Source organism: Myripristis murdjan, chromosome 6 (genome assembly GCF_902150065.1).
Source record: "Myripristis murdjan chromosome 6, fMyrMur1.1, whole genome shotgun sequence".
Lineage (NCBI taxonomy): Eukaryota > Metazoa > Chordata > Actinopteri > Holocentriformes > Holocentridae > Myripristis > Myripristis murdjan.
The window spans coordinates 21,899,272-21,922,524 of record NC_043985.1 but is presented as its reverse complement, the minus strand read 5'-3'; the positions used below and the strand labels follow the sequence as shown (position 1 = coordinate 21,922,524).

Here is a 23,253-nt window from a genome sequence, read left to right as displayed (position 1 = left end):
AAATCTCCATCAGATTCAGTATATATTTTTTTTTTTTTAAAGGAAGTGATGATGAGTGGGATGAGATAATCACAGTTTGTTTTTTTCTTTGTCAATTGCCTTGTTTCCACACTTTTTATAATCAAGTGTCATTTTCTTGATAGTTGTGGTCTGATCTGCCATGCTCAGTTGTGTTTCAGCATATTTATGCTTGTTGCCAGAAAAAAAAAAAAAAAAAAAAAAAAAAAATCCTGTAACTGCATTGGAAACAAATGGGATTATATCATCCCCCTTGCTTTGACAAAAAACACAATTTTAAGACTGAATATAAGACTAAATGACTTCTGATGGGATTTATTTGTGGATTCCCAGTGTTTTTCAAACACACACATGTGCACACACCAAAACAGAGACAAATGGATAGATATGTAGAAGAAGACAGACTCCATCTATGTCTTCACTCTTTTTCAGTGACTAACACTCTTGTGGCTTCCTGAGGGGGAACCGCACAGTCATTCGCAATAATAAACAATCAGCCATGAGTCAGATACTTTCACTACGACAACATGCAAGTCTCTCTCTCTCTCTCTCTCTTTCTCCCCCTTTCTCTTTCTCTCTTTTCTATCCCCTCTCCCTACCTCGCACACGTATAAGAAAACATGCATCAAACTTTCAGACACATCAAATGCTCAGACACAAGACACATGCACACGCATATGCTCACACCACACACACATGCATGCATGCATGCATGCTTATAACGAGCAGCAGATGACTGGATAACACTCACCAGTTTTAAGTTGCAAAAAAAACCCTCATCACCGCAGTCTCATTACTGACTCTCCAAGAATCCAGTGGGTGTTTTCTCTGCGTCTGAAATCTAAAATCTACTCTGATATGAGATGGAAATTAGAGAGAATCGGTAGCCCACTGTTCGCTCATATGAGTGCCGTCACCATTCAAGACTCCCCACATCTGTGACTGGTTAATGACAGAAACTTATATCTTCATGCAGCTGGTAATGGAAGGAGGAAGTTCAGTGGGAGATGGAGATGATATGGAGAGTGAAGAGGAGATAAAATTGAGAGTGTGTCAGGAGCAGTGAGAGGAGCTTCGTGAGAGAGCTGGATATTGCATGGAGCAACAATGTAAAGCAGAAGTGACTGGAGTGCAATGAAGGCTCATGCGAGTGTGTGGAAGTGTGTAAGCATACTGTAGATTTCATGCACACTTAGCAGGAGGTCTTTTATGCATCTGCATGTGTACATATGTGTGTTTGTGTAGGCGTGTACAGGAAAATAAACCTCGATTTTTACACGCAATTTCGCCTCATATTCAGTCCTGAAAATTTTGTTTTTCATGAAAGAAATGAAAAAAAAAAAAAAAAAAACTTCCAGTAAGATGAAGTAATCACACTTGTTTTCAATGAGGTTTCACTTGTTTCTGGATTTCTTTCTGGGAACAAGTGTGTTGAAACAAGTCAGAATGAGGCAGATCAGAAAAGTCTGGAAATAAGTTGATTAGCTTGGAAACAAGTGGGAATATCATATCCCACCATCTGTTTTTTTGTTTTTTTTTTTTTCCAGTTGCGTTAAGAAAAGCAAAATTTTAATGCTGAATTTGACATTACATGACTTGTCTAAAGTTTAGATTTTGCAGTTTGTCTGTGTGTCCATATGAGCGAGTTTTCATCTGCAGCAAATTAGTAGGACCTCATGGTGACCCCATGATCGGCCCACGCTCTCCTCCACTAGATTTCAGCCACATGACCAAATGTACAAGAGATACTGTGGAATGGAATGGAAAAAGCAGTGAAGGGAGCGATATGGATGGAGGGAACAGGGGGCAATGTGATGGCTTTGCTGAGAGAGGGAAAGATAAGGAAATTGGAAAATGACTAAGACAGGGAATTATGGGAGCACAGAGAAGAGGTGGTGCAGGTATTTGACTCTAATGAGGAAAGGAAAACATTTTGGCTGTGGCTGTGTATGTGTCTGTGACAGTCAGTGTGTGTGAGTGTGTGCATACGTGTGTGACAGTGATGTGGCTGGTGATGACAGTGGCAGGCCTAGATGCTGTAAACACAGATACTGTGTCAAGACATCCTCCTCTAAACAAACACAAACTTCCTGTTGTCAGTGCATGAGAGTGTAGTCACCGCTCGTAATTAAAGCCTGCTGACAGTTACGGGTAACACAAATAAACTACAAGCAGACACACTCAGTCCCCACAAGGAATTTTAAAACACGGCTTGTCTGCCAAAACTTGTGAAAAAAGCGTTATTTTTCCACTATGGTGTCATTGTGAATGACAGAACTTCAGTGTAACCCTTTTAACAAATTCAAATAATGTCGATGTAAAGAGCATACCGTCTGCCTGTCTCAGGATATTGTCATAAGATGTCCAGATTGCAACCCGCCCAAAAAAAGTTCGAGAATTGGCAGAGAGAAATGTAAAAATGGAAATTTAATCTATTCATTATTGTAAGTTGCACATTAGCAGACACATCCACCAAAAAAATGACCAAAAATGACTTTCCTGAGTAAAGTAAATGTGGTTTATTAGAACTCTGATGACGCCATTGTCAATAAAGATTTTGGGGCGTAAAAGATTACAGAGAAAAACATTTTATGTCTATTGACCTTAAGTATTGTGTCAAGTTTTGGAGTTGTGTTTGTACTTCAAGTTACTCAAATATAATAGCTGGCGTGAATAATCCCAAAACAAATAAAGAATTCATGTATGCACAAAACTACTCAGCTCATTGTCCTTGTGGTAAAATTAAGTGTAAAGAGAGAGAGAAAAGAAAGAATTTAAAAAGTGGCTTGCGCTTTTTCATTCAAAACTGACAGACTGGAGACGCTCTTTGTGCCGGAAGTGGAAAGACAAAAGCAGCAGGACGGTAGTGTACGTGTTGCCTAGAAACATACAGTGGATATTCAGTTTCTCACAACAGAGCAGCTCACTGTTGCACATTTCTTTGAATTTCATTTTCCATTGTATCGCCTTAGGAGAAAACTGTCATGCACGCAAACATAAAGATGTAAGGATTTACATGCAAACGCATAATTCACCGCTCACAGTCTTTGGAACTTACACACACTGAGCATTTCATATTCTGTGTATCCAGCAAAGACCCAGTCCCTTACACAGGCAGCAGCGCTCCTCATCCAGCCTTTTGTCCTTCCCTGCTCCTGTGTTTATGGGTGTTGACGTGAACGTTTCAGAGAGAACCTTGGAACAATTCATGGACAGAATGGCCTGGTGAGTTTGTATATCCACACAAACCATAACTGTTTAAATGACACATCCTTTAGCATAGAGCGCATGAAGCACGTCAGACAAACACATCAGCATCCCACACACACCCCATTGTGACAGTCCCTTTGACAGTATATGTCAGTACATCGCAACAGCATATGACACACACTCACACAAACACACCTACACAACTAAATATATCATGTTTACATACACAACGTATAGATTCTATAGGAAATACTCTTCCATTATTGTCTGGCTGTCAGACAAAGATGCTTATTTGTGAAACAACTTTCCTGAGGGAGGCAACCTGTTGTGGTACCTATACGTTCCAGTGTGACCTCAATAAGAGCTGGGACACCATTAGAACTCCACTAAATAAAATTTGGCTTTGGCCACCCACAGCGAATTAAATTTGTTGTTGCTCTGGTGTGCGCTGGATCAGATTCAGCCTAATTCTTGATGGCATTCAGTAAATTATAATGTTTCAACATCTTTCTTACACGCAATCAGACAATCCAATTTTTTATTTATTTATTTATTTATTTTCAAAGGAAGTTGGCCTCCAGTGCTTCACTTTGTAAAATTCCAAGCATCCATCACTTCAGCAGAATAACTATTGCATGGCCACAACACGCAGCCAAGAGCGAAAACCAAACCCTGCCTCAGGAGCAGGGAAAGGGGAGAAGAGGTCTTAAAATAGAGGCCAAAACCTGTGTTTCCTCACTTCTTACACATCTGCTAGCAGTCAGCTTGTCTTGTCTGCTGCTTATTGCTAATTTACCCCCGTATGACTCACGTAGAACTGGAGACACACAGGGGAGGGTGGGGGAGGGCAAAATAAAAGAATGGAGAGGGGAAAAAGCTGTTCTGGGGCAGCAGGTACATTTCATCCCATATGTGTCAGTGTCAGACCTCATACGTGTAATTAGTGTGTTGACGGTGAACATGGTGTGGAGCAGGCGGGGCAGCATGCAGCCTGAGTCTTTAGAGTCCATCTGAACGATTCGCCAGACACGCACAAAGGTAATTTGATGCATAAACACACACGCACACACGCGCACCTCCACAAACATGTTCTGCGGGGGCTTTAGTAGCAGCTGGTAAAGTTTTACCCCGATTCCCCCCCACACTAAAAGGGTTTTCGTAACACAGTTGCCAGTGGCACAACACTCACCAGACTGATGACTGCTGTGTGCCTGCAACCATAACCAGGTGACTCATTCTCTCTCTCCCTCTCGCTCTCTCTGTCTCTGTCTCTCTTTCTGTTGATCTATCTTGTTTTTATTTCTCTCTCTCTCAATTATTTTCTCATTTTGTGGGCTGTATGATGGTGCATGGATCATGGAAAGGTTCTGGAAAAAAGAAAACAACTTACACACACAGCACAGAGCGTAATTATGGTTTAATTTTTGTATTAACTTCTAACAAAATTCATTAACACAGGGGCTTAACAAAATACCTAACTCTCCTCAGCTTGGCAAATGCGGGTGCCCCCCCACCAATCTAACACCTCATGTTACCAGTTAAAGTGTGTGTTAGGCCCCACTCCAAACAGAGAGAAAATCCACAAATCAAGCCCAATTTTGGGTTGGAAAGGAATGTGTCCCGTTGAGACTGTTCACCTGGAGAGAGTTTTACTTGTGTTACGCCTGCCAATCACAGTGAGCACACACACAGTCCGATGCACACACAGTGCACCTACATTCTGGTTTTGAGAGAGAGAGACAGAGAGAGAGAGAGAGGGAGAGAGAGAGAGAGAGAGAGAGAGAGAGAGAGAGAGAGAGAGAGAGAGAGAGAGAGAGAGAAATCAATCTAGTGAGATGAGTTCTGTGGTCATGTTTATGGCTTTGGAAAAGCCTGTGGCATTTCCTGAGTTTCACGTTCTTTCTAATTCTCAGTGTGTCTAATAGGGCTGGGTACTGGCAAGGACTCCACAATACACTTAATGCCTTTGGATGTACACTGTCTCTGTAACTCTTTTGTGGTAGCCTTTATGTACAAGACAAATTTCCCCCAGGACAAATAAAGTTATCTTGAATCTTGGAAACAATAGGGGCCACAATACAATCAGTATCATGATACATGAAATACTAGTAAGAATTGACCAAAAAAGTATAAATTGAACTTAAAATACAGCCAACTTCTAAACACCTGGGTAGACTAATGAAATATACAGTGTTGTTGGGTATTTATTTAAACATTCTCATTCCAGTTTAAATCTGAATTTGCATAATATACTTACAACGCACAGTACACATTCTCAAGCTCAAATTAAAAGTTCGCAAACAACGCAAAGGGTAAATGAGTAGACACAGTATCGTGAGAAATGATTTTGCAATATTCCACTGTAACAGTGTGATTCCTCCTATCTTTCTTTCTCACCATATTTGGTACAAATAATATTTGCAAAAACATTTTATGGTTTACTTTGACCGGCCGTGGCTGGATGAGTGGGGTTTGTCAGATCAGGTGCCAAAAATGTTTTAACAATCACAGGAAGGTATAAGTCTGTGATTAACAACTTATTTGACGCTATCTGTATTGTCCTGCTGAGACGAAGCCCACCCATTTGGTGCTCCATGCAGGTTAATACAAACATAAAGAATTATCTACAAAACCCTATTTGATCCCAGTCTGGGAAGAGAGAATTTCTTTCATAAACACATACAGAGACATTCACACAGAAACACACACCCAGACTCAAACAGATCATTTGCACAAAGGCAGCAACAACCTTTTTTTTATTTTTATTTTTTTTATGTGTTTTCAGGTTTTATTGTGTCAGTATGTGAGTGTGTCAGTATTTCTTAAAGTTTTATATCTGATTTCATTCCTCTAAGTTGTTTTTTTATTGCTGCTGTTCCTTTTGTTCTGTGAAGCACTTTGTAAAGGTGTTATTCAACTAAACATTTACTTATATGCTTTTTGTTATCGCTGTTCCAACTGTAATGCAAAGTAATATATTTTAAGGAATTGTTTATTTTTTATTTATTTATTTTTTTCAACAGGATTTCAGAGGAACACATAAAGCCTATTGACCCTGGTGACCTTGTCCTGTTCTGTTTTTATACCACAGGTCACACTCAGGGACATAGTGTGACCTTTCCGTCACTGTTTACGGGAAGGGTCTCTCTCGTCAGTAACTGGAAAAACTAATGGCGCCTGTAAAAAAGGTTGCAGCAACTGTCCAGAAAATTATACTTACCAGAATCAGGGAAGTTTATTCATGTTAGGGTTGACTGCCCTGGGGTGATATGACCAAGCGGCTGCAGGGAGTTTTGTTGCTAAACTTAGTGCTGCTAGTGAAATCAAAATATCACTGAGATGCATGTATGTTCCCGAAATAGAATACACTGGTAGAAGCTTACTGTACTCAACAAGATATCACTAACAAAGCAATGTTCATGAACTTTACAGGGGATGACTCATGGTGCGATGGTCGGCCACATCTAAAGCAAGTCAAGTCTTGGAGTGACTTTTGATGTAGATTGCACATCTGAGTTTGTATTAAACATGATTTTCTCTTAAATTTCCCTTTAAGTAGCTTCAAAATTAGTGAAAAAACGTGTACAACAGTGTCATTTACATATTATGTTTCTGCTGGTTGCAACACTTCATTTATGCTATATCACGCTTATTTTCAGTGAAATATCCAAACCAAATATTGTTTTATGGCAGCACCACTTCATCAAACAGGAAATATCTAGATGTCTTGTGACTCATGTTATAGACATTTCCTTGTAATTTAGCAGGACATATTTGGTACCTTGGGAAACCATTGGATCCCCACTAGAATTTAAAAAAAACAGTGTGTGGGTTTGAACAAAGCGCAGTGCATTTATAATGAAGAGCCTACTGATGGGACCTGCAGAGTTGAATATCTTTGAATTTAACTTACCCACATATGAGTCAGACCGTTCCAGCTTTAAGGACGCTACATTGTGTGAAATGTTCCTTCAAGAGTGGCCTTGCCTTAAGGAAGGTCTAGCTTGCTTAGCTACAGAAATGAGTGCACTGCATCAAGAGGAGGAAAAAGAAGAGAATTTATACTCAAAAAACTGAGTATATGGTACTGCAGCAGTAAGACATCAAAAAAGTGTTTGGTAAGTGGTCTTTGGTAATGTGATTTTCAAAAGAATAAAAAAGGAGAGAACCAAGGCACCCTTCACTCAAAAGAAAATGCCTTTATGCATCTGTCATTGTTCTGTTTGACTTCAAACAATACCAGAATAATTGCATCGGCATCTTGAACGAAATCGAATATTAAGTCAGAACAGACAGATTAATAATGGCACTTTTATTCAAAATAGAGTTCCTTCGTTCTCTCGCTCTTTTTTCCACACAAAAGTCGTTCATGCAAATTGAAAAGAGATGTCGAAAGTGTCCCTGCTTTTTCCCGCGTCTGTAAGATCTTAAGCCAGGCATGTTAAAGGGTGACCCTATCCCCACTTACAAGGGTATCCCGTTACAACCTCCCCTTTAGAGTATCGCCGTGTAAGACACATACGTAGACCTCCCAGTTTGAACCATCGCCAAGAACAACAAACTCCTTTAACCTCTCCACTCAAAACTGTGGTCATATTGATCCTGAGATTACAATCACATAAACAAAAATACCATCAAGTAAAGTACACATACATACACCATGCTGTAACCCGGGCTTGATGGTGTGAGCATCTGGCTTTCTGCTCCTGCTCAGGGCAGGAGTTGGCAGGACTGTCTGTGTTAATAAGCATCTCAGAGGCATCCCAAAATCAGAAACACAGGGATGAGACCGCCATCAGTACTCACTGGGACAAAGTCTGCTACGCTGTGTCATCATTCATACAGCCAAGTCTTTCATCTAGAGGGAGATTCTGTCCCCCTAGTCCATCTCATTAAGTGTATGTGTAAATGTGTGTGTGTGTGTGTGTTCTACAGTAGGCCAAAATGAAGGCATTTGTCAGTAGGACCACAACAAACAGGAAATAACTAGTTCATGGTTCTTTTAAAAGAGCCATTTGGTATGCTCCAGGGTATAGGCATATGTACAAAATCATTGTGTGCATGTGTGTGCGCGTGTGTGCTGCATGCACTCATTTGTGTAACTTAATGGGTGTCTTTGTATGCTAACATCACATTCCATTAAAAAAAAAAATGGCTGTAGTTCATGCAGAGGCATTACAAATGATTTGATGTACATTTTGCATTTTATTACTGGGGACTAAATGTAATTACACTTTGCTCTGTTCTGTTTGTCTGCAGCTTTTCCACTGGCAGATGCAAAACTGACAGCAAAAGTACATTAGTTTTGCAGAGATTTTTCATTAAGCCTGAATATGGAATACATTAAATAACAATAAAAAAAACATTAAAAAAACAATCTCATAATTCCAAAGTATTTAAAGTAAATAAGTGAATTGCCCCCCTCTATTCACCTCTATTCAGGCCAATTTTCTGATAAAACAAGTAGGGCACACACACACACACACTCTCATACACACACACAAGCACAGAGACAGAAAAAGAGAGACCCAGACAGACAGAAACACAGATACTCCTCTCACTTTCAGCAGAGGTCTTGCTTTGTTCTGGCTAAAGGAGGGATATTATGGCATGTTTGGTCTGATCTCTGACCTCGGGATGGAGCCCGCGGAACCGGCAGGACGTGACAGAACAAAGAGGTGCACCTCGGGTCATAACAATACAACACTTTTATTGTGAATATATTATATTTGCACAATAATCAACACCATATTATAAACATTATTTCTCTTCTTTCTTTTTCTCTTTTATACAGTAAATAGTATTAGTGTACAAATGTATACAAAATTTATTCAGGCTTGTCAAATTCCACAAAAGAGTAATTCATGTATTAAAGCACAATCAGATATCAGAGGGACACGCACATGCCTGCACATAGACACGGGACCCTCGGGGTAAAACACAAGTTAACACACAACTCTGATAGACAGGCATAACCTGAACACTCAGCACCAACAGGTCACCATGAGGACATGGTGGAGAGGACTGACCTGTCATTTGAAAAAAGACAAACTGTGGCGTTATGCACTGTGTGACCTGTATGACCTATGGGAAAGCTAAGGCTATGCAAAGTTGCAATGGTATCAAAGTCCTCTCCAGCAGGTCCTGATGTTGACCAGGGGCATAGGCAGCGTTCAAACACAAAACAAGCTCATCCCAATACATTGCAGCATTTCGACACTGAGCCTTCAGTGCCTGCTTCACAGCACTTATGGAGCAACACAGGAAGAAACAAGCAAAAGGAGGAGAATAAAACAAAGAAACAGTCGTTTTGATATGCTGATCTCATTCACAAGTCATCTGGGCTCCTGAGTCTGGTGATCCAGAAAGGGAACAGAAGCAGGACAACTAATTAAAGAGAAGTGTTGGGACACAAGCTCACGTCTGGTCCAGGTTTTAAATTCCAGTTCCGCAATCAAAATTGATGAATGTCTCTATTGTTGTCTGGGCAGAAACATTTGCTTAACTGCTATTTTGGCCCACAGCTTTGACAACTTAAGATATTACTGTAAGGGCTACTCTTTCTGCTATTGTACCGAACACCATTGTAGAAGCATACATGAGAGTACAACTGTGATGCACTGGTGTTTCATTCAAATACCAGACAGACTATTCAAGCTACGTAGGCACTGGGAATTTGATGCATCAAATCAAGGACAACCAAAGCTGTCAGACCAAGTACAAACATGTTTGGAGTTGTGCTATTCTAACAGGTTCTGATCTACATCAGTTCATACTGGTGCTTTCTTGCTTTAATCAACACAACAATTCTCAGTGAGGTAACTTAGACCACCTTAAATACATGAGCCAGACAATGTTTCCCATATCCAGTCTATTATAGCAATATTTAGTACCACTTTACAGTAAGGCTATCCTTATAAAGGATTTATTAATGGTTTACAATAAGATTGTAAACACTTTATAAAGAATTAATAAATAATTATAAACAAGATATAGCACAGTTTTCAGACACTGATGCAGACACCAAGGATGGCTGGCTGATAAAGGGACAGGATGAAGTGAGTTATGCAACTAGCAAGAGCTGAGACACAACAAAATAGATGCAGTGCAGCAGTAACTTGATCTTGCCAAATAGTGAGCCTGTACTGATGTATAAAACTGTGTTATAACTTGATTATAAAGTGTTTACAACCAAATTACTACACTAATTATCAACCATTCATAAACCCTTTGTAAGGCTGGCCTTATTGTAAAGTGGTACCCATTAGTCTCTGAATAAAGGCTAATACTGAGCCTGGCCTGTTGATGCACACCCACATCTAAGGATTTTCATGATACAGCCTAGCCTGTAGAATATTTGCTGTAGGTATGTGTAGTTGTATGGTCCTTGGTACTGTCTAGAGCTTTGGTGTCAGAGTACCGGTGTTGTCTTCAGCTCTGTACCGAGCACATGCTGCTACACTACAACACCTACCTAGTCACTAAATGCTAGTTGATTTCGAGTACAAAAATGAAATAGATAAATAGGTAGATACATAAAAAACACTCAAACAAAATGGATTTTTTCCATAGGGGCATCGACTGCCTATATGAACAATGAATACAGCATACTGTTTCATATGCAACATATATCATAAGCAACAAACAATATCGACAACTACACAAATCATTGCTGTCAGTGAACATACAGTCTTTGAATAATATTCAGTTGGCATAGTGGGACAACTTTTCATCTTCCCCTTGACTAAGGGCAAATAAATCACTGAAAAACAGATGAGGCAGAATTAAAGGGTTTGGTTAGCTCTTACTCTTGCACCATAGGATAGTATAAAGTAATATACCATGGAATCGAGTGCAGTTGAGCCCAGTAGATGCTTTTCAATCCTTGAAACTGACAAAGAAGAGATGAATGAGCACCCTTTGGCATTGGAGAATGGGAGAAAAGCTCCTCTTACATACTGGCAGTGAATTAACAAATCAGTGATGACATTGAAAGAGTTGCTGATGTGGTTGTCTGTCAGGAAAGAAAAAAAAAAAACTGTCTTGCAGCAAATGTTCTGCATACATCCTGAAAAGGATGATAGTGTGGTGTGCTCTCTGGGTCGGTGGTTGTGAAACGAGATGATGATTAGTATGTGTGTGTGTGTGTGAGTGTGGGTGTATGTAAAGGTCATGAGTGTTGCAATGATGTGATGAGCCATAGTAGCAGCAGTTGGAGTCCAAGCATTGGGCAAAGGGTGGGGCTTAAGCAGGTCCCGCCTCCACAGTCAGAATCATCCTCCTGTTGGACAGATCAGTTGTCAATCAGTTAGGTAAATCGTAGCATATTACATGCCTCTACTGCTTTTCCTATTACTACCACGATTACTAACACACCATAGACACAAGTGTGATTAAAATTAATTTATTGTATCATATCGTGCTGTATCATATCATTAATATTTTATCATATTAAACCATATCAAGTACTTCCTCTTGCATTTGCCTGACTGTCATTTTAACTGCCCTGTTTAAGTTATAAAGGTGTTCTTAGACCTCATTATTCTCTATGTGCATGACTGTGTATGCACATGTACCTGCCTGTGTGTGTCTAGCCGCTCTCTGTTTGATGGCAGTGTTCAGGATATCTGTGCATGCATCTAAGCCTAGGCAGAGGAGGTAGGAGTGTTCTGTATTCAAAGGGCAGGAAAGCCATGTGGAGCTTCCTCTGTTTACCCCAGTGAGAAAATGGATTGGCCTGGACACAAACTCTCTTCCTATGCATAGTTAGAGAGAAAGGTAATGGGACAGAAGGAGGGGGGGAAAGGGCTGTGGCCTACTTTCACTCTCTGTTCATCCACTTCCTCAGCCATTCCTTCCCTTCCCTTTGCTTCCCAGTCCACCCTCTTCAGTATAAACACACACACGCACACACACACACACACACACACACACACACACGCATGCACACACACACACACACACACACACACACACACACACACACACACACACACACACACACACACACACTTGAACCAGTGGTCTGTATGTTTGTGTGATCTAAACCTTGATATCAAAATGAAAGGCTGAGTTCACAAAGATATGGGAAATATCACTCTAAATATTTAGATGTCTTATGAACTGTTCAAAATGGGAAGTGATGCCATGCTCTCACCCATAGTTTCTCTACCTTGCTCCTTTTTTATGGACTGAGCACCATGAACCTACAACATGTTGTTTTTGAGGTAAGCTATAGAGGCATGTTTGCTAATGTGTCTGAGTGTAAAAAGATGCTGTCGTAATATTTTTGTAAGAATACTGCTTTCCATTTTAAAAATTATGTTGTGGCTGAAACACAGATTGAAAATTAGTGACAAATCTCTGAAAAAGTAAGATGACTTTGAACTGGTTTCATCTCTGTTTTAAGTAAAAACAAAACAAAACAAAACAAACAAACAAAAAAAAAAACATTTATCAGAACTAAACAGTTTGATATGGTTGCCAGCATATTTTTCTTATTATTTTATTTATCTTTTCCCCCCAGTTTTCTGGGACTGTTATCACCCACAGAACGGTTTATATCAGACTGATTTAACACCTGATTCAACTGCGCAGGTATGATATAAAAAAATATTACTATATGTAAAAGTATGTGAGCAATGGTAAATATCTGTGTTTGTCAGGGAACCTGAGTATAATTCAGGTGGACCAGCCTTAGTGAGCAACCTACAGTGAACATGTTAACTTGGCACACTGCGGCTGGTTGTATGTCACTTTATGGATTTGAAAGTGACCCATGCAGATGTGTGTATCTTAGATGGACAGGCCTTGAATGGTTGTAAAATAGACTGAAGAGGCATAGATCCAAACAAAACATCCAAACATCACTGATCATAGATGATTACTTTTGTCATCAAACTGGCTAATAATATAGTAATAAACAAAAGAAAATGGTTCTGAATGTTCCTAAGGCGAGTAAGTGTGGCGCTAACCCCAGACATATTTATCCAAATACAGCAGTCACAACTTTCAGGCCAAGTTGGGATGTTAGGACTGAGGTAATGCAGTGAAACAATTAGTATTTTGATGACAGGCTGGCCTAGTGCTGAAGCAGACCATCTTTCGAGTCTATAACGCAGGTTCCAGCCCAATGGCAGCTAACATCTGCCTTGTTAGAGTGTACTGCAAGACACTGAATCTCTATCAGTCCCAGTGCTGTTCTGTCGTTAACCTTGACTTCTGACCTCCCTGTGGAGGGAAGCAAGAAAAAAATATTTCCCTACAGGGATCAATGAAGTATCATACTTTTCAATTTGCAATGGTAAAGAATGTACTGGTCGACAGTATTGAAATGGTGATAGGAAGCTGAGAAAATGGAGAAAGCAGAGATGAAACTCCATACGAGAGGGGTTTCATGTCATTGCGCTGTCTGGTTGAGACCAGCCAGAAATGGGGCTGTGTCGGGACACTAACCCTGTGCTCAGCACCAGCACCAGAAGTGTCAAGAGAGGTGTGGGACTCAACCCAGAGCCTCTGCTGATTGGACACAAGGGCTCATCCTACCATGATGGACAAGACCAGCAGCCATTGTGATGCAGAGCCATGAAACAAGAAAAGATAATGAGTGAAAAAGATGATATAAAGTGAGAGAGAAACACAAACAAAGCAGTGAGAATTGCATGCAAAATTTATGACACACAAAATGAGCAACAGCAGGTGATAAAATGAATAAATCAAAGATGAATCAAAATGGAAGAGAAGGCAGCAAATGTGGTTATGAATTCATGCAAGAATGCACAATGCTGATGAAGACCAGACAGGTTGATAGGGGCCGACTGTGAAGCTTCACTAATAGAGCTGTTTCCATCAGTATCCCCTGTAAAAAGGCACATGTGTGGCTGTGTCTTACGTTTTCATCGTTGTCAAAACACACATCCGGTCCTTTCCTGTATCTGGGGTTCTGAGCCAGCTCGCATGGATCTGGTCCCTCAGCTGAACACACACACTCAGGAAAACACAGTCCATCGCAAGCACCATACCACCACAAGAGCACATTTAACAATTTTAATGGCGATAATTAAATGAGCTGACTCGGACTTTCCTGCTGAAAAAGCCTTACGCAGCTTCAACCCATCAGCTCTGGGTACAGATACTCTGAGCACAGATCTGCAAGACGCATCGAAATCTTTATCAAACATGGCAGGTGGAGTGGGCTGCAGGTAATCATGACAATTACTACTGGTGTTTTTTTTTTCTTTTCTTTTTTTTTTTTTCTCCCCGTCAGCAAAGTACAGTTTCTGTCACTTATCATATGTGTTTGTGTGTGTGTGTGTGTGTGTGTGTGTGTGTGTGTGTATGAATGGAGATGAATTATTAAATGGTTCAATTTACTTGCTGCACTTTTACTAATATCCAAGAAAGATAAAGAAGTCAATAAGGCAGTCTCAGCCATAAGTCTGCATGATTGAATGTGAAGCCAAGCATAAATCACAGCCATAAAACAGAGGACTTGATTAATGGCTATTAAATTTAATCTAAGCTATTAATATCTAATAGCTAGTAATTCAGAATAGCTCATAGCTATCAATACAGTGACAATGTACTCTAAGAAAGATGTTTAAATTCATCCTTATCTTTCTATGGGTTTGGATTGCTGAGGTAGTGTGTGTGTGTCCTCATTAACAACATATTGAGTTGGAGGCCCCTGTTGTTACCCCATGGCAGCCTCTGATGATGACACCTTAACTGTTACACCAGCAGGGAGCTACATTCAAGACACATCTGTCAAACAGATTGTGCATGCATGTGCACACACACACTCTTTCATACACACACACAGACACACGCACACACACAGACACAAACACCTACCCTTAACCTTAATCCAACCTGATGGCAGCATGCAGCCCAGATGAGTTTAAACAAAGAAATCCAATCCGGGAGTAACACGAGAGCAGCATTCATATGCCGTGCATCTGTTTTACTGTTCACCTGTGAACATTCTGGGGACCCACAGCAAACTCTTTGGGTGTGCGTCCTTGTATCCCAAATTTAAAGCCCCCAGTCATGCAGGTGATAGATGGAGGGCTGGAGAGTATAAAGGAAGTGCATGTCTATGTTTGCTTTTTTACGAGCTGAGGGAAAGGATACAGGGTTGTTCAGCCTGTCGCAGCGGTCTGGTGTCACATGACAAACATGTCGCCTTGGCATCAGCGATCAGGAACACAAGGTTGGTGTTGGGCAGCTTCTCAGCACGATACATCCTGAAACACAGACACACACACAGATGTGAACACACACACACAGACACAGACACTAAGATACAATCAGTCAAATAATGAGTCTGTATTATGGGTATACGGGTTATAGCGATAATATAATTGTATGTGCAGCTGGAAACGACACCCTACAATGATAAATCACATTTAGAGTTTACATACATCACATACATATGCTCACACATAAGTATGTTTGCATGTGTGCATACACACACACACACACACACACACACACAGACACACACACACACACCTCTCCTCTGCTTTATGGACTGGTGTTTTTATTGTGGTCATTAAAGTTTCTGTGTCTATAGTCGTTAACGTGGGAGAGTAAAGCACCAGGCACGTGGTGCTCATAACACTCAGTAATTGTAGCCATATTTAACCTGCCTGACATCCTGATTTGACACAAAGGGAGGCTAGAGTAAAGTAAATGTCCAGTGCTCCCTGAATGTGCCGTATCAATGAGTTTGAAGTATAGCCAAGCACCAACGGAAGAAAGTCAGATAAAAGAGATTTTGTGCTTTGCTCTGCAATTCCGTCCACTGACAGATCAAGGTAATCTGTGTCTGATCAAAAACCATCAGACAGCAGCTGCCTGAGATCAGGCTGAAAAACAGAGAGAGACCAGGAAACTAACACCATCCTGGACCAATCCCTGCAGACCATTAAACCCAAGGATGAACACTTATCCAGGAAGACGATAAGAGGAGGGAAATCTTCTGTTTGAACAACAAAACCCATATATAGCGTGAATGCACACATACATGAGCGTGCGAGCAATCTAACAGGCACATACACATACACTCATGCACACATATACCTGGAGCAGTTCCCACAGTCCATTAAACCTGCATAGGAAGTGTCCTCATTGTCAAAGAAGTACTGAGTCTGCTCTGTGATGCAGCTCTCCTTAAACATGGTATCTGGTATCTCTTCTTCCCCTGAGTCCACTGGAGGGAAGAGTAAAGGTGTAGAACAGGCATGATAAGGAAAAAAGAAGAAAGGAGGAGTTGAAATTAAAATACATGGAAGGATGTGAAATGCAGTTTACATGATCATGGTGTTTCGCCATTGTCATGTTAAAACCCTGTCGTTTTGGTGAATTTCTTGCTTTAACTTTCTCAGCCTCTCTTTGTCGAAAAAGATATACAACCTTTGGTTTTATGAAAACCTTTCAAAACCAATCAGTTAAACTGGAAAAAGCACAGGGTCCAGTGTTTTTCTAAGCTCCTGAGATTTGTGGTTTTCATCTGATAGCAGCACTTTGTTACTCACCTGCCTCTAGAAGGTTGGGGAACATGAGACTGAAGAAGAGCTGCTGGAGTATCGACCTAAGCAGAGAGAATGAGAAAGATAAAATGAGTCAGACAAAATGAGTCAGTGGAGCATACACCACTTTAACTAATCCACATTCAACGGCCAAATATTGTTTAATAACAAGCAGACATCTGTCTAACGCGAGAGTCATTGCTGTTGAAAATGTCATGGGATGTATCTATTTTAAAAAGCAGGCCATAATGCAGGTGGACAGTCATACAGGAAATGATGCTGTACTGTTATATAACTGCCCTTGTCCCAGACTGACCCAGTCAGTCAGTCCCTTGACAGCACATAAACCCACTCCCAGAGAAACTCCTAACCTAAAGTACAAATGCACTCCCACTCTAATACACAAATGTGCGCACACACACACACACACACACACACACACACACACACATGCACACACACACACACACACACACACACACACACACACACACACCTGCACACTCACCAGGCAGCGCTGGAGGCCCACCAGCCAATACTCAACAAGTCTGCTATGGTAGGCTGGAGAGAAATGGCAGAAGAAAGTCATGGAGAGTTCAAATTTAAAAAATCTGGATAGCACAATCATGAGAAAAGTGAATGCATGACTGTGAGTACAATCATAATCTTGACTATTTATTTATTTATTTATTTATTAGTTAATCAATATATCAGGCTGATATCTGTCTAGATATTGATGTGTCCATGTCTTTAATCAAAGATATGCGCGAGGTTATCCTATGGCTCCTTTTTAAGAATTTTAATATTGTTTGATTGCATCTCTCCCATCTCATTTTGCATTGGCAATATTCTTTGTTAATTTTGTTCATTGATTAAAAGAGCAATCAGTAAACAAACAAACAAACAAACAAACAAACAAACAAACAAACAAAAAAAAAACGCACAGTATATTGATATATATATATCAATAACAGTATTGGTCTTAAACAACTCATATCATGAACCCTAGTTCAAAATGCCCGAGCGGCTGTATGAGTGAGTATCTCACCACATAGACAGAGCGCGGTCCTGCTGCAGCCTTGCTGTCTTTCTCAGGGTCACAGACTGACTGGTAGTCATAGGTCTTGTTGAAGGAGTACAGAGAGCTGTTGACCAGATTGGTCATCACCACGGGGTCCACCTCACCAAAGAACTGACCTATCTAGACACACAAACAGGCACACAAACACACACAAAGACACATACACACACAAAGAAAGATAAACACAGGCAGTCAATTTGTAAGGCCAGAGTGATGATGATTTTACAAATACAGTCAAAATATACATCCTAATCTCATCAGGTACAAAATGTATCTTTTGCAAATCTGAAAAGAACATTGGAGGATGCTTCTTTGTATGCCTGGAGAACCTAAGACTGCATGATAGTAAAAAGGGTCAAAAGTGAAACAGCAGATGTCCTATTCTGACGTGAAATGTTTCCAAACTCACTGTATATCTTCTCATTGACACACAGGGAACTGTAACAGTGGAGTTATCATAGCGGAGATGACCGCTTGCGCACACAGGGACCCACTTCACTACAGTTACTATGACTGATTAGAAACCCATGAAGATCTTCCCTTTGATCCTCCTCTAGTGGCTAGTGTTTTTCTTTATTGGAGACATGGATGTACTACTGTCCTACAGGAGCTTTGAAACAGCTCCAAGCCAACACACCATGCTCATAACTTAGCTGAGTCATAAGCCCTTTATGTGACCTCTAGAAGTGACTGATGGATTGCTGTGGCAAAGGTTAGAGGAGCCAGGTATAGAGGGAAGTAAAGCGAGGCAGGAAATGTGATCACAGGCAAAGACTTTGATTTAAACTTTCCTGACAATATATACTTTGTCATACCATGATTTATGTTATTTGATGATTTATAACTTTTCCTTGACTGATCATTTGGGGATAGCCAACAGATAGGGACCCTTACCAAAATAGACAAACTAAGATAAGTAGAGAAGAACGTCTAATGCTGCAGACTCACCTGGGTAATGTACTCATCCTGATTGGACATGAGAAGGAAACCCCCATCATCGAGGATCACACAGTCAACATGCTGCAGAGCAAGGCGATAAACAAATAGTCATATTAAAAAAATTCAAATCATAAATCTTATATAAATTATTTGACTAGTTTTCTATTATTTGTATTATTATTATCTAGTCTATTTTGAAAACAAATTATTCAGTCTTCAAGAGTAAGAAATACATAGAACACGACCTCACCATTTTATCATATATGTATGCAGTTAAAGTAAATGTGTCAGTGTCAGATTTTTTTTCAAATCGTGAAGATTTAATTTTAGACTGAAGCTCTTTCCATGGTCCTGTACCACATTTGTACGATTGCTCTGTACTCCCACCTGTTGAACTAACGTCTCCCCATCACTTCCTCAGTGACAGTGATTTATTGGAACACAGACCATAATTTAATATAAGTAAAGAGCTGTCCATATCTAGACAGACAGAGCATGGCACGTACACATGTTATAATTCATTACGTATGTTGAGGCTGTAAGAGGATTTGTTTTTATGGGATTCCACAAAGTTAAAACAGACCTGCCTTCTGACATATGGTGAATTAAAAAAGTACTACTGTAAAAAAGGAGTTTTGTTGCTTTACCTTATCATTCCTCAGACACCCACAGATCTCCTCCTTACACTGAAGGGAAATTAAAGCACAGTACAAACAATAAGATGCTGTCCACTTATACAACAAAAAGTATGATGTAAAGAACAATGATGATTGTGAGTGCATACAATACAGTGGTGGAGAAAATTTACAAACAAGACTTACATTCAGTTTTAATGTTGCATTGATGAAGGTGTTCATCCAGGATGTGACGTTGAGTTTCACTCCAACCACTACAAAATAAACCGCAAAATAGTAAAAAAATAGGAAAGATACTACTTCAGTGAATGGTTATTGGGTCTTTTTTTCACTGTATATTTCATGATCTGTGGTGCAGGGAAGACTGACCTGCTGGTTTCAGCTTAACTTCATTGATGCTGAGATCCACAGCCTTGCTTACCACGATACCTAGCTCAGAGCCAGGCTCCCTGCTCTCTGTTGCAATGGAGGGAAAAGAAACCGTAATCATGGCAATTGTGATGAACTCAGGTTTAAATGTACATGGCATGGCAGTGAACATTTACACATCTGAATTGCACTACTTTGGAAGAGTCTGAACCTGATTGTAGGAAATTCCTTACATTTTTATCTACTTGCATTTCATGCACTACAGTAAGTGAGTGGACTCCATGAAGCCAGTACATGTGTTAATGCACTCAAGTATAACTACTGCTAAGTTACAGAAAAGAGAGTTTGGCTTGTCCTAATGCCTGCTAGAAAGATCAGTGGAGATAACAGGGATTGCACAGGGCAAGAGGTGGAGTGGGTGGGGATGAGTTGTGGAAGACAGAGGGAGAAGGAGAAGGACCGAGAGAATGGTATCAGAGAGGCCTCAGGAGTGAGATCACTGGCAGCAGAGTTGGAACGATGTCCAGAGGGAGAAAGAAGGGTGGGCTTAGTGCCAGACCACACCGAAGATGCTCACGCACACAAAATCACACACGAACACATGAACCTATAGGGAAACTTACTATTGAAATGTGGAGCGGTGAAAATATAAATTTCATTGTCTAGGGTCCTCTTGTAGAAGCTGGACTCGTATGTCTCAGGATTCTCAGTCCACTCTTCCCCAGCGCTGAAAGCGTTAGCACACTCACGTAAAATAATATATGGACCATTATAGGCATTAACCACTGACAAAATCTGTTTGAAGCAGATATATTTGGGCAATTTACTTTCAAATCTATAGCCAAACTTTAGTCATCAAAACATGAGTCACACCCAAATTAATGGATATATGAAATGGACGCAATCCAGCAAAAATAATAAGAGATTGTATTTCATGTTTTATAGTCAAGAGGAATATCCATTCATTTCCAATTGGAATGCTGTATTTTAACCAAATGGAAAGGCTGAGTGCAGCACAGATGAAGGTAGCAAAGAGGAAATTGGGGAAAATGATCTGCATTTTGGCTGCTGGGTGTGTGGACTTGAACCATGACCCGCACTGGCCTGGCAAGCTCTGGGAGTTCATTTGAAAATGTTTAATCCTTCATGTTCTGGAAAATAACCCAGTGGAACAGGTGAGAAAAGCAGCCAAACTTAACTCAACTTAAGAGTATCAGAGTCTGTATCCAGTTTCATCTCACGCATTTACACTATTAGATCACAGTTAGCTGCCAGAATGTGCAGAACATACAGTGTCAAGTTATGACTAAAACTGAAATTGACATGTAGGAAAGGAGAGTACCTTCTCGGATAAACTCTTGTAATCCCTCCATCTGTGGCTACAAACCTGGCCGCTATCCCTTCCCTGAGAATATGGAAAACAAAACCAATCAAACATCAAACGCAATGACAGAGGGAGAAGATCATCATATTGGACGAGTTTGCAAGTTTAGCCTATATATATAGTACGTGTTGGTGCCTGCATGTGCTGGTCTGTATCAAGTGTGAAAAAAAAAAAAAAAAAAAAAAAAAAAAATCTAAAAAATCTAAGTACAGATTATCAGCACATTGTCATAAAGGGAAACAGACTAATTTAATAACTTTCTTCTTAAAGCGGCATGTTTTGGCAATGCACAGTATATTATGCATTTTGTGCCTTTCTTTCATCACTTTACATTTTTTTTTAGCATGATCAAATCAGAGAGAGCAGAAACAAATATGGTTCAGTTAATCAGTAAATGGTGTGTGAAATAAGCAAAGCCTATGGTATAACACTGTATGGATGCAGTGGAGATTTTTATGTATGAGATTTATTTATTTATTTATTCATTCTTTAATAATTATGATGTAAGGTAAAATAAGAGACTCTCTTATTTGCATTTCTCAAAACAAAGCCCACAGTGTGTGTAGTGCAGTACAAATTGGCTGTGAACTCACACTGGCTGCTCCCTCCAAAGTTTCACCAGCTCAGCTGTCAGCCAGGCATCCAGGATCAGCCTATTCACCAGGGACACATTGCCTACAGATTAAACAAGATAAGGAACACTTTAAGAAGGACACTTCAGCATCACTCTAAAACTCTTGAAGTGTTTTGATGGGAGCAATGGTATCTTAAGGATAGATTATCATTGTGACCGGAAGGTTGAAGCTGAAGTCCCACCATTTGGGCAGCGAAAATGAATCCTCTCTAGAATTTGAGAGCTTGAGCACTACTGCTGGGTTGCTCTTGAGCAAAGCACTTGACCCATAATTGCTCAAGTGGAGCTGTTTGCTGGCCAACAGAATACCAAGTAGTAAGTTCTGAACAGGCTCAAATGTGAATGTTGAGTTTCATGAATGTGAAGTAGGAGGCTGAAGAAGAGCAGGCAAATCAGCAGTTCAGCTACAGTAAATCCTTTCCCCAGGCAAAGGAGGTTAAAAAAAATACAGCAGGTTGGTCTCATGGAACTTGTAAGGAAACCATTCAGCAGTGAAGCTTGTTTTGTAGGCCCCCACTGAGCAACCATTAGAGTCAAATGGTAGGAAATGTTTTGTGAGGGATTGGCTGGTGGAGCATTAGGTGAGAGAAGCTGCTGACGTAATGAGTTCAACCTGTACTGTCAGGGGAGGATCTTTTCAAAAACTAGAAGTATGAGCAAAGTTGCTCTCTAACACTTGAGTTGACAATCAAATAACCCTTGCAGCTGAGGAAGGATCTTTTCTCAGCTTTTCCAAAGAATTTTGTCAACCCCTTGAACTCTGAGGTTCCCTTTAACTTAGTTTCAAAGTTAGAAAAAAAACATAAAACCCACAGACATATCCAGAATTTGTTGGTTGTAATGCTTCATTAAATCAACATCACAATTATATCAAGCGAAATAATCAAATCCAGGATGACATTGTTTTATGGCTGTACTGTTACATCAAATAGAACATATCTAAAGGTCTTACGCATCAGTTTATACACACTTCCACAAATTCCCCTGCTAATGAGTGGTACATATTTGCTATCTTTGGAAAATTTGAGATCTCCACTAAAACTGACAATACATTTCTATGGATTTGAACAAAGCTCGGCCACACTGCAATGAAAAACCCACCTGTGAGAGGGGCGGAGTTGAAGAGGTTAAACTAATTCCATAATTTTTCATAAGCATTCCTTGATTAAAATTGGGCACGCTGCACAAACAGCAGCCAGAAAGGCATTAATGCCTCAGTTATATGACTTGACCTTGGATAACATGGATCAAAGATACCTTGATCCATTAGTCAGAGGGTATTAGGGGTAAGATTCCATTAGATGATGACAGCATCAAACATCATGAGTCACTGTGGAGCATGACCACATCAGGCTTCTAGGAAAGCCAGTCGATCAGGCTGATGTCACCCTGCTTAGACCATAATAATCAAACTCACGCTGTGACCTTTAGAGGTTGAGCATCATGATATC

At 40.2% G+C, this 23,253-nt stretch overlaps 1 protein-coding gene across 1 annotated transcript in view; it reads right to left on the bottom strand.

Annotated features, from left to right (window-relative positions):
* Positions 1–8,918: 8,918 nt before the first annotated feature.
* Positions 8,919–23,253, bottom strand: part of LOC115360248 (voltage-dependent calcium channel subunit alpha-2/delta-1) — a 74,819-nt gene continuing 60,484 nt past the window's right edge. The window contains 14 exon segments of the mRNA XM_030053007.1: positions 8,919–11,509; positions 14,120–14,202; positions 15,361–15,473; positions 16,312–16,441; positions 16,767–16,822; positions 17,269–17,321; positions 17,809–17,961; positions 18,790–18,861; positions 19,428–19,466; positions 19,602–19,669; positions 19,785–19,871; positions 20,408–20,511; positions 21,127–21,189; positions 21,762–21,843. Of these exon segments, the coding sequence (XP_029908867.1) occupies positions 11,399–11,509; positions 14,120–14,202; positions 15,361–15,473; positions 16,312–16,441; positions 16,767–16,822; positions 17,269–17,321; positions 17,809–17,961; positions 18,790–18,861; positions 19,428–19,466; positions 19,602–19,669; positions 19,785–19,871; positions 20,408–20,511; positions 21,127–21,189; positions 21,762–21,843 (1,214 nt within the window). The 3' untranslated portion in view covers positions 8,919–11,398.